Raw genomic sequence first — 12,595 nt, forward strand, 5'->3', positions numbered from 1 at the left:
TACAAAGCATGGTCAAGTGACCTGGACTCAAGGACTTCACAAGCAGAAGTGTAACAGTAAACTGGTAATTAAAAAATGGTTGGCAATGAATAGTCGGGTGAGTCTACTCATTTTCCCACAAAGAAGAATAAAACTCACAAGTACTCATTCCCTTGGGAAGAGTATTGTGACTACAATCCAGCACATATGAAGCATAAATCTGTTTCATAATAAATATTTGATGAACTCAAGGAAATTAAGTTCGATAAAGAAGCCTTGAGGAGGTTTTAGCTTAGATGATCATTTTCTAACCAGCTACTTGTTTATCTCTAAAGTTCTAATAACCGAATGACTGACTGACTCTTGTCCTAAATTAAGTACAATCTTGATTACATGACAGAAAATAAGAAACAGCATGTAAGAATATTCCAAATAAAATGTTTACAATATTTTGCTTCACATCACAAACACAAGGAATCTTGTGAGATTGTGTGTGTGTGTGTGTATACATTAAGAGTACAGAATGAAATATAAACCTTGTGTAGAACTAGAAATACAAATACTGATAAATCATAAAATAATTTAAACGGGTTTCAAACAGTCTAAAAGCAGTTGAGAAAATAGCAATCAATAGTTCCATCAGAACGAAACATATACTGGAACAAGAAACCAAAGCATGCAAAGATGATTTATCAGAAATATAACCCAGCTTGCTCTGCTGCAGGAATCAATGTATTCTTGAAGCATCTTAATTCTTATCATTTCACCAATCTCAAATGATATCTCACAGTTATAATCATGAATGATTTGAATATTCGAAATTCACTCAGCTCTAGTATTTTATTGACATATGTTCCTTTGGGTTACTCACAGCAACATTATTGATTCTGATCTTATGGTCAATAGCTTAGTTGACTGAATTTACATATGGTTCAACCTAAAACTAACAGGTTTCACATACTTCAAAGTTAACAAATTAAATCCTATAGCATATTATCAATTCACTTTTCAAGCCAGCCTATAGAAGGTCATACATATCCAACATCGTCTCTTCTCCATAAGTATATGAGCAAACTGTTAGATGCAAGCAATAATTTTGTATCACAAATTAAGATGCAGATTTAAAAGATAAAGAACAGTGCAGACAGAAATGCAGATTACTTACGTGTGGGAGCCTATTACTGCAATATAAGGATGTTCGAAGGTAGAATTCTGCATAATAATACCACAAAACAGATGTTAAAATAGTCTGATAAACAACAAAAGAATGGTGAAAACTAAACCATGTCATATTAATCCCAAAGTATTCTAGAAAATATACAATTACAAATGAATTTGCAGAGAGCTAAATCCAAGATACTTGCTTGATAATCTCCTAGTATCAATGCTCCAATGGATTTACTCAGGTTATCCATATATAAACTAAGTTCAATATGAAAAAATATATTGTGAAATGCCTGTAAGGAGTTCTTAATATCCACTATAAAACTTTATAGTAATCGCCAAAGTACCAACCAAAGAATCATCAACAAATACGACAATACTCAAAAGACAAAATTTAGGTGTAATGAAGAGACAAAATCCATATTTCTGCAAATCTTTTAGTTGCAATTTTGACGCACATATATCATTCTGTTGTGTTATTGCTAACCTCTAGGCACAACTTATACACCTACTACATGCAAAAGTACTGGACAGGACAACATTATAATCCCATCTTAGGTTTCTTGTGTAGCATAAACAAAAAGTATGCTTTCGTTTCAACAGGTTCATAGAGTTTGGAAAATACTGAAATTTATTTGAAATATTTTCCTTGACATTTCACTGAGAAGTAGAACCTTACACTCATATTCTGCAGTGCTTATAATACATATTGCATGCTTAAAATTAACATTAAATGTAACTATTTCATGCAAAGAGGGCAAAATCTACCTTTGGAAGTCATGGCCACCATTTAGTGTGTCTGCAATAAGGGATCTAATCTTAAGAATACAATGGAGTTCAAAAAAAGTGGTCACACTTTTTTTGAAGTTGTCAAAGCTTAGAAGGAGCTCCAAAAACTTGACCCACAATTGAAATGTCAGAGTAAAGGAGCCATTCCAGTTATTGGAACTCAAAATTTAACCAATATCTCAAAGGGTGTTCCACATTCAGTTGAATGTGGGGTTAGCCTGTTAGATCAAACTCGTTGTGCCTAGAAGAAAACAATTGGAAGTCCATTATGTTAGCATTTTGGTTTGTCTTTTGCAAGTCAACTCAAACTGAAACAATATATGAGGTGAAACCTAAATTCAAATCATAAGAGGAAGCTCCCTAAAAACTAACCCGCCCTTGACACTAGACTATTGAAAAAAACTACAGTTACTAACACTATGCACAAAAAATGTATGGGGTTTTTTTTTGCAGAAAGTGAAATAAACTAAATGAACTTATGCCTATCTTTTGCCTCAGCTATAAGCATGAGACTTAAAACAACTCTTCTATCACAAGTGAGATGTATGGATTTTAGATATGCAAAAATGTTAACACCTAAACTTTAACAAACAAGTGGTTTTTCACTGGGTAAATTCAAAAATCAACATGCCTATACACAAGAGAATATGATAAACAAATTGCTTTTGACACAAACAACACATGATTCCAACAATTAAATAGATAAACTGAATACAAATAATAAAAATACAAAGACTGATATTTCCCAATTTCAACTCAATGCTTGAAAGTTGAAATATTAAACTAGGAGATCACAAATGCATGAAACAACAAAACAAACACCAACTCAACAATAATTTCAGCAACATAAGCATAGCATCCACTATCATTAAGAAATATTGTGCTCAGGACTTATTTATAGGGTTAAAAAACCTAAATTTTGGAATTTTGGATAGTAATTAATTAATCCCTAAAATCAGTCTTTAAAGAAAAAATTAAGGCAAGAAAGAAAGCACTTTAAAACTAAAGCTAATCTAAACAAAGCTTATTAAATAAACGCTAACTTATAGAACCTAAAAATAGACTCTCCAACGTCTTATCCATAAATAGGACCTCCAACAAAAGCAGTGGCTAAAAATAGTGACTCCAATAACAGATCCTCTCAGTGATTATAATGTGGCTACACAATTTGAAACATGATGAATCTACAAAAGATAGTTGAAACCCTAACAATTCATCCTTTGCATGATGATGACATCCACATGATCTAAGTCACCAGGTTCGAATTCGATTCAAATTTGACAACAATAAAATTCGGATAAAGTCGGCAAGGGTAAAAAGTTCAAAACAAAAATTAGACATAAATTCGCTTATATAAATTTGAACCTTTTAAATATATAAATAATAATTCATTAAATTGTCAGAATAATTTAACATTTTAAATTTATTTGAAATTAAATGATCAAATATATTTTTTTGAATAAAGGGGTAAAAACTTTATTGAAAATCAAACACAAGAATTACAAAGAGAACTAGAGCCCCAAGGCCCCATAAATGAACCACAAACCCAGCCAAAGATCAGCCAGCTTCATAAATATCCATGTCCCCAGCCAAAATCTTCTGCAAGTCCTGACAGTAATCCGAGGAGAGATGCTCCCAACCTTCAACTTTCCAATCATTACCATGTTCCGAGGCCCACTTAGCCAAACAATCAGCTGCTTTATTCCATTCACTAGGAATGTGGATGAAAGACACCTGCTCCATCAAAGAACTAATTTGAAAAATCTGATGAACAATTCCTGCCAGCTGCCAATGAATCCCACTCACCTTCTGCTCTGTCAACAAGTTAACAATAATTTGTGAATCCAATTGGCAGATAACCTTCCTTCGTCCCAACTCCCAAGCACGCTCCAGGGCATAGAGAATTGCAAATCCCTCCATAAAGTTATTAGACTGCCGCCCTTTATGCACCGAAAAGAAGAAAACCACCTCCCCCATACGATTCCTACCAACACCACCAACCCCAGCAGGGCCTGGGTTACCCCTAGAGGAGCCATCGGTGTTAATCTTGATAAACTCATCCTAAGGGGGCATCCACCTTCCCACCCTTTGAACCTTCTTCATAGCACGTCTACCTCTCCTGACACAAGCTGAGGCGGGAGACAACTCCTACAAACCCAACCTACTCACAATATCCGCCTCATCTCTATCCAGAGGAAAATTCACCTCACATTTAGCTTCCACCGTCTCCCGAATCATAACAATGATTCTATTCCACACTTGCTGAACTAACTGTCTGACCTCACGAAAGATCCTCTTGTTCCTCTCAAGCCAGATCTGCCACAGTATGAAAATGGGCCCAATATACCAGACAGTCTAGAGGAAGGAGGACAAGATAGGAGATCTGCCCAAATTGCTCCAAAACTCCACCAGAGAATCTGTGTGAACACAAGGATGCTTCCACACCCCCCACCAGTAATGTCAAATAAGCAACGAGAAGGGGCATCTTAAGAACAGGTGTGAGGAATCTTCCTCCCCATTACCACACAAAGCACAAATGGAAGGCCCCAAGAATCCCCGCTTGCGAATATTGTCCCAAGTTAGGCATCTATTCAAAGCCAAAGTCCAAGCGAAGCAGTTACACTTCAGCCAAGAAAAATTATTCCACACATGTTTCCACCAGTGCACCTCTCTTCCCTCCAGTCTTGGGTTCAATAGTTCTTGGTATCCACTAGCCACAATAAAGACACCCTTAGGATTTGGAAACCAAGCAAGTCCATCCCTACCCTTGAGGGAACTACAGTGTCTACTCGCCAGAATGCCATGCAACTCAACACACTCGTCATCCATCCCAACAACCGGCCACTCATTAGGAGCCTTCCATGGCTCCAACTCCAACCGCCCACACCTATAAACAACCTTGAAGTCACTCACCCTTGAGCACCCTGCCTCCAAAAACCTTTGGCAAAGATTCCCAAGGTTAGGAAACTGATCAAGGATGGGGGGCTATCCATCCCAAGAGTCGTTCCAGAAAAGGACCTCTTCCCCCCTCCTACATATCCAAAAGAGTCCTTCCTTAATAAGAGAAGCCCCCTTCTTGAGAGTATACCAAATCATTGAGCCTTTTCCCTCAAGTGAGTATCTTGGAATTTCCTCCATCAGGATCTTCTGCATATATTTCTAGGCCAAAATCCTAGCCCAGCCTCGATCCTGCTCAACACACCACCTCCAGTACAATTTAGCCGCCAGAGCCTCCCCAAATAAAATAGACTGCCTTAAACCAAGCCCACCCGACTGCTTCGGGCTACACACCAAGTCCCAATTGACAAGACACCATTTGGATGATGATAGATTGCCTGCCCATAAGAATTGCCTTGCCAGAGAGTCCAATCCCTTGAAGAACCACTTAAGAGCCACTTGTAGCATACATCGAATTTCAGAAGAGCCTGAACCACCGACTGGATAAGTTGAACCCTCCCAACAAAGGATAACCATTTGTGTGTCCAATGTTCAACCTTCGTGCGAAATTTATCCAAGATACCCTACCATGAATCCCTAGGAGGGTTACCAGGAGAAATAGGAATACCCAGATAAGTCAAGGGTAGAGAGCCAACTTGGAATCTCAAGATAAGAGCAATCCTCCTCTAAATAGTTCCAGGAGTGTTGAAGAAGAGGATAGAAGATTTATCCTCATTGATCAACTGGCCCGAGGCCGCAAGATAAACATCCAAAACTTTATGCAGATTAGTAGCTTCTCTGATCCGAGCAAGTCCCATCAGGGTCGTGTCATCAACAAACTACAAATGAGACTGCAGCTGCAAGTCTTTACCCCAACTCCAACCCTGAATAATACCCAAACCCACATTGTGCTTAATCAGCCTCCCCAGACCCTCAGCCAAAAGAATGAATAAGTAAGGGGAAAGGGGGTCCCCCTAGCGAAGACCCCTAGAAGCACCAAACAGCTTAGTATGATCTCCATTGATTAGCACAGAGAAAGAGGTAGACGTGACACAACTCATAACCCATTGGATCCATTCATTAGCAAAGCCAAAAGCCCTGATGATCTTCTAGAGGAAGGACCAATGAACTCTATCATAACCCTTAGCCATATCCAGCTTAATAAACATAGCTTTTTCCTTGGAGGTTGCCATAGAATGAATGGTCTCTGTAGCAATGACCACACCATCCAAGATTTGGCGCCCTTCCGCGAACCCACTCTGCTCCTCAGAGATAACATCCCCAAGACAATTCTTCAACCTATCTGCTATCAGCTTAGAGATGATCTTATAAATCACATTGCAGAGAGAGATAGGGCGAAACTGGCCTAACCGGTCAGCCCCATGACACTTGGGGATTAGAGCAATGAAAGTCGCATTCAAAGCCCGAAGCATATGCTTATTCCTCTGGGACTCTTGGACTACTTCCAATAAGTCCAGTTTGATAATATCCTAGAAATCTTGAAAGAATTCAACTAGGAAACCATCCGGTCCAAGAGCTTTTCCCTTCCTCATGTGAAAAACAATCCTCTCGAGTTCTTCCAACAAAATAGGACCCATAAGCTGCTCATTCATCTCCCTAGTAACTAGAAAAGGAATGCAAGCGAGAACCTGATTCTCCTCCATCAATTCCCCCTGAGAATCCTCACTGAAGAGGGACCGGAAATACTGTAAAGACTCCCTAGAGATCTCCTGCAAGGATAAAAACTGCTCACCTCTATCATTGACCAGAACAGGAATGGAATTTCCATGTCTTCTTGCTTTCACTGAGTTGAAGAAGAAAGCAGTGTTCTTATCCCCCGCTTGAAGCCAATCAATACGAGCTCTCTGTTTTCAGTATATTTCTTCCCTAAGCTCCCATTCCTCTAAAGCCTTGACAGCCCTGTCTTCCTCCCTAAGCAAGGCTTTAGACAAACCATGCTCTCTGATTTCACTAGTGATGCCATTCAACACTATTTGAGCAGCTTTCTTAGCATGAAAAATGTTCCCGAAACACTGACGATTCCACTGTTTAAGCTGAAACTTAACAAATTGCAGTTGCTTGGCAAAAGTATACATAGCAGTGCCAAAGGTTGGCCTCCCTTTCCTCCACCACTCCGCTACACGAGTCTGCAGAGCAGTGCAAAGCAGGATCCCGAAGCCACATAAGTTGGAATTTGAATGAAGGAGAGCGAGCGACCCGAGCAGAAGAAGAAACCAGCTTGATGGGCCAATGGTCTGACCCTCTCCAATCAAGAATCACAGAACTTGTGGACCACCCCCCACCAACCCAAAAACTAGAGACCAAAAATCGATCCAACCTCTCAGCAATCCAATACTCCCCCACCCTCCTATTGTTCCAAGTGAACAAACCATTACCAGGCTTAATGTCAACAAGATGCAACGATGATATACTATCCCAAAAAAGGAAAGAAGAAGGTTCCAATCGCATAACACCACCCTTCTTCTCACTCAACTCAAGGGTGGCATTGAAATTGCCCACCATAATCCAAGGATGAAAAGGGAACAACCTTCGCATACAAGAAATATGAGACCATAAGTTCTGCTTACCCTGAAGATCAATGGGGGCATAGATGTTAGTAAACAAGATATATTCCCCAGTCTCAAGACTAGAGACAACCCCAGATAACGAAGATCTAGAGGCAGCCCACCAAACAGGGCGAATCCTCAAAGGGATCCAAAGACAGGCAACCCCTCCAGAGGAGCCAACTGCCCCAATACATTGACACTGGCTTCTCCCCCATAGCTTTGGCACCAAATCCATCATACTTTCCACAGAAAGTTTTGTCTCCTGCAAGAAAAGGATACCAAGAGAATGACTCCTTATCAACTCCCGAACAACTTTTTGTCTAGGGCCACTATTCAAGCCCCTCACATTCCATGATAGAACAATCATTTCGGGGGATTGGAAAAATGAGAATCCAGATTCTTTACTGACCCTGACTCAACCAAATTCTCCCCCATCAATTTGATCTTATCCAAATCCTTCTTTTTGCCAGCCTTTGAAATCTTCTCCATTGGTCCTTTCTTAATGTCCTTTTGATGAAGGCCCAAATGTAAGGTGATCTTGTTACTTTTGGCCCCAGCAGATTCCAATTTTTGCGCTGCAGGAGAACCATCCCCCCCAGCCAACTCCACTACAGCACCAGAAATGGGCCCCAACTGAGCCACTACTGGCAGATCCATCTCCATTTGCTGACTCCCAACAATTTGCAGAGCCTGCATAGAGTCCCAATTCACACTACATTGACCAACCCTAATGCACCCTGATCCAAAGGAGTTATCCTTGGGTTCACCTCCTGTTGGGTAAGGTCGTCCAAGGCTTCAAATCTGTTAAAGGTATCCTCCTCCTGTCTCTCCTGTAGGGGCCTCTTTTGTCCCCGATTCCCGTTGTTTGTCTTAACTAGGACAAAACCATCAGCACCCACAACTTCCACAGACATGGCAGCTTTTCCTTTGTTAGCCCCATCTATGTTACAGGTCGGCTGTTGAGGTTGGTGCACCACTGGTTTATACTTGGGACACTTGCACTGCAAATGACCACACTCATGACACAGACGACACCGAAATGGTAAAGTCTCATAATCCAGCTACTGAACCCAAGAATAAGAACCCGCACACATATCTATAGCATCTGGCAGGGGCTTACTAAGATCAATTTCAACACAAATACGAGCGAAAGTCATTACCTTTCTCCCCAAGGTTTGCATTGAGGCTCCAACTGGCCTCCGAAGCACTGAAGCGAGCATCCGTAGCACATCCTCCCGACAACATTCCACCGGAAAACGCGGTAAACGAACCCACACTGGGACCCTATTCGGGAGCTCCTCCGAAGGGTTAAACCCCGCATGCCAAGGTTTGATGAACAACCCCACCTGGTTGTAAAAATACGGCCCTCCTTCAAAAACCCTATAACGATCCTCCATGCAGTTGAAAGTAACCATGAAGTAGTTGTTTGCCAGCAACATAATCTCCATCTCCCCTTCCGGTGCCCAAGTCCTCTGAGCCCAGTTCTCCAAAAACTGCAGAGAAACCCTCATCCCCAAAAACTTGCAGTATAACGAGTGTTTTGAAAAGTATTCAACATCTTCCACAAATGATCAAATATATTATTTATTCAAATAAAATAATATTATATTAATTTAAAAATTAATAAATATTTTTCAAATAATAAATTAAAATTATTAAAAATAAAACAATATTATGAATTTTTAAATACATTATAATAAATTTAAAAAAACATAATAATATAAATGTATTTAAAATTTGAACTTTTTAAATTACTAATATATAAATAATAAATATGTTAAATATTATATATTATATAATAAATATATTTTAAGCTTGCAATGAAGTTCGCATTCATGGTGATCTTGGAATATATTTATTATTTAATATTATTCACGTATAAATTGTGTTTTCGGGAAACTCCACTTTGAAGGCAATTTTTCGTGGTGGTATTCATCCAATACGCATACCCTGCAAACATAGCATTGTGCACGATGCCCATTCTCTCGCAAATGGTGCTCATGGCTTCAAAACACTACTGCACTCTGCATGCGCTAATGGAGGATCCTCCGCCCACTGTGGAGGCAGTGAGGAGGACTACCCCGAGATTGTTCATGGATAAAAGCCAGCTCCCCTCATACATCCGATCTAATGACGGCCCTAGCTTTGTTCTATACAAATTTTCTACCAAATTACAATGAATTTTTAATATTTTAATGAAATTTGCCAAATTTCGATTTTGATACATGAAATTCGGCGAATGCGGTGACTTAGCACATGATTACCTTGAAGTTGTTTAAAGAAAGAGTGTAAGGAAATAATAACTCATTTGTGTTTCTCTTCAAACCCTCCTTACATTATACTCAATTTAGGAACTTGGTGTTAATGAAAATGAAGAGATGTGGTAAAACAAAGTGTCAATGATGACACAAGCAAAATCATTTTTTTTAATAAACAACAGACTTTCAAATCCATAGAAAATTGTTGAAAAACTGCCATTAATGACTTTAAATGATTTGAGGACAGCTGCTGCTGAAACCTACAACAATCAATGCTGAAAATACTAGAAAATTGAGGAAACTAATGATATCATCTTTGAAAATCTGCTGAAACCCTGATGTAAAAATTTCAAAATAAAAGCCAAAGAACAATGTGTTTATATTGAACCTGCAAAAAAACTTAAGAATCTGCTAGAAACCTGCACTTCAATTTTTAGCTGTCTTACACAAACCTGCTACTTAATGTGCCATTGGAGTCTTTAGAAACCCTGCTGTTTTTACACTTGGGATGATGAAAAATTGCCAAAAAAAACTGTTGTAACAGTGTACACTGTAAGCCAATTATTGAAACCCTAGGCACCTACATGAAGATGTGAATTATCTTTGATGGCTGAAAATACACTAAAAAGCTAAAAACTAGCATCAAACCATAAGCACCTTTGTTGAATGTCAAACCCTACAAGAAAAGGTACCAGATAATGAAAAATGTTGAAAACAAACTTTCAGGTCCTCAAGAAACCACTGAAGAGCCTAGGCGCCTGAGTATGGAGGTATTGGCTGTAAGACTTCCAAACTGAAAACTACTGGAATATAAATGACGGAAAAACCCTAGCATGGCACAATCTTTACAAACCCTCTAACAAAAATCTGAAAAACTGCCCTTGAAAACCATAGGGATTCATAAAAAACTCCATCAAAATCTGAATCGTAGACACTAGGAATGACTGCCAGAATGTGTTTCTTCAAATCAACCAAACACCAGCTTGAAAAATCTTCACAAAACCCTTCAAAATCTGAAAAAAAACTCCTTGAAAACCCTAGTGTCCTAGGATTTTACACACCAAACTCAAAAACCTTCAAAAAACTTCCAACACCCTTGAAGGTGTCCTGGAAAAAGGCAACGAAATGATCGAAATTGCTGATAATTGGTGTGGCCCCCTGCCTTTCAATGAAAATATAATAAACATTGAAAATTAACAAGCCCTAGGCTGAAATCTTTTGTCTAATGCTTTCTCTTCAATTTCCTCTTGAGTATTCTAACCTTGAATGATTAACAATGAAATGATTTGGTATATAGAGGGAAGGGTGCACTTTTGGAGGTGTCCATGTGCATGCTTGAGGAACTCTTGCCATTGGAAATTCGTCTATGACTTGCTTCATCACTTTTCCATGCCTTGGTTGAATTTTAGCAAAGTGGCAAAAGGGACTCTTTTGAGTTGTCTCCGGCACTATTTTGTACTAAACCATGTGACTCTTTAGAGTTGTCTCTGCCTCTTTTTGGTACTTACTTATTTAGCAAATTGGTAGAAGTGACTATCTAGCATCTGATATATAGCTCAAAAAATTGAAAATTAAACAATGATAGCTAAAAAAATAAATTTAAATATCATAGTTTGTATAGCTTGTTAATTTTATTTAGCAATTATTAATTTTTATTTTCTATTATTTCCCATTTGCAAAGCTTTATTTCATTTTTTTTAAAGAATATAGCATCCATGACTAAAAGTAAGAAAAGTGGCAATCCTCAAGGCTCAAAGGTTCAAAAAAGGGAATGGTTAATTGCAACTATTGTACGAAGCTGCTTCATCGAGGGCCGAGAGCAGGCTCTCCCATGTTCCAAAATGCATTCAACAAAAACATTAATATATAAGCCTGAGCACCAATGATCAAAGACCAGATTGGTGGTCAGGGGTCGAGAATCCCTCATACCTCATTTCGCAAACACAAGAAATTGCTAAGTAGAATGTCTGATTACCTAGGCCCGATTGCTTTATTCAAATTTACAAGGAGAAATAAAAACATGCATTAGGGGTCAAGAGTTGGCCATACACATTACCCATTACCAGACACTGAAATTGGCAAGTTTTCAATGTCAAGTCCGAACACCAAAGAGAGCAATACCATTTCGGGGGTAAGGGGTAGGGCCTACCTCATACTGTCTACCAACAGAACACTGAGTATGGAACTCATGAGAGCCAAAGCCCAATTCACTTTGACCATAATCTCAACAATCTCATTCTTGTTTAATCAACACAATCTTTGACATCAACAAATAAATGCATCGATACTCTGTGATATTTAATTAGTCACAAATTTCATTTTTATGGATTGTCTGTTCATAATCCAAACTTTTTCAAGCACATAATATATATTCTCTTTTGAGTATATGTAGCTAGGGACAAAGAAAATAAAAATGTATTAAATATTGTTGAAGATTTATAGCTGCGATAGAGATCTAAGATAATATCTAACTCCTCTCCATCGTGGAGTCTCTTCACTTCCCTGTCGGTGACTCTTCCTCTCCACCATGGAGTCTCTTCACTTCTCTGCCGGTGTCTCTTCATGTCTATGTGGCTGACGGTGTAGTTGTGGCTGTTGGTGACTCTTCATGTCCATATGGCTGTCGGTGAAGATGTAACTGTTGGTGTCTTTTCTTCTTCCTTTGTGGTGTCTCTTCACTTGCAATTCCACTCTTCTTCTTGGACAGATGGATAGATATATATTGCTGGCTTCTCTCGTTTGTCTGTAGCAAGTTGAGAATATTGTGTATGTAGTCTGTCAGATCAGATATATTATATGTTTTCTGTGTTCTGAATTTTCAGACTTATGAAGGTTTATAGAATGTATAAGAGATGTATCATTTGACTTCATTGTCAAGATTGATTTGTGGAGAATCAAACT

General features: G+C 38.8%; 1 protein-coding gene across 8 annotated transcripts in view; it reads right to left on the reverse strand.

Moving 5' to 3' along the window:
* LOC131072233 (phospholipase SGR2) overlaps positions 1 to 12,595 on the reverse strand; it is a 269,214-nt gene that overhangs the window by 24,262 nt on the left and 232,357 nt on the right. For all 8 annotated transcript variants that reach the window (XM_058008349.2, XM_058008348.2, XM_058008350.2 and 5 more), the window contains one exon: positions 1,145 to 1,191. In XM_058008349.2, the coding sequence (XP_057864332.2) occupies positions 1,145 to 1,191 (47 nt within the window). The remainder of the gene's footprint in view (positions 1 to 1,144; positions 1,192 to 12,595) is intronic.

Source organism: Cryptomeria japonica, chromosome 6 (assembly GCF_030272615.1).
Source record: "Cryptomeria japonica chromosome 6, Sugi_1.0, whole genome shotgun sequence".
Taxonomy (NCBI): domain Eukaryota; kingdom Viridiplantae; phylum Streptophyta; class Pinopsida; order Cupressales; family Cupressaceae; genus Cryptomeria; species Cryptomeria japonica.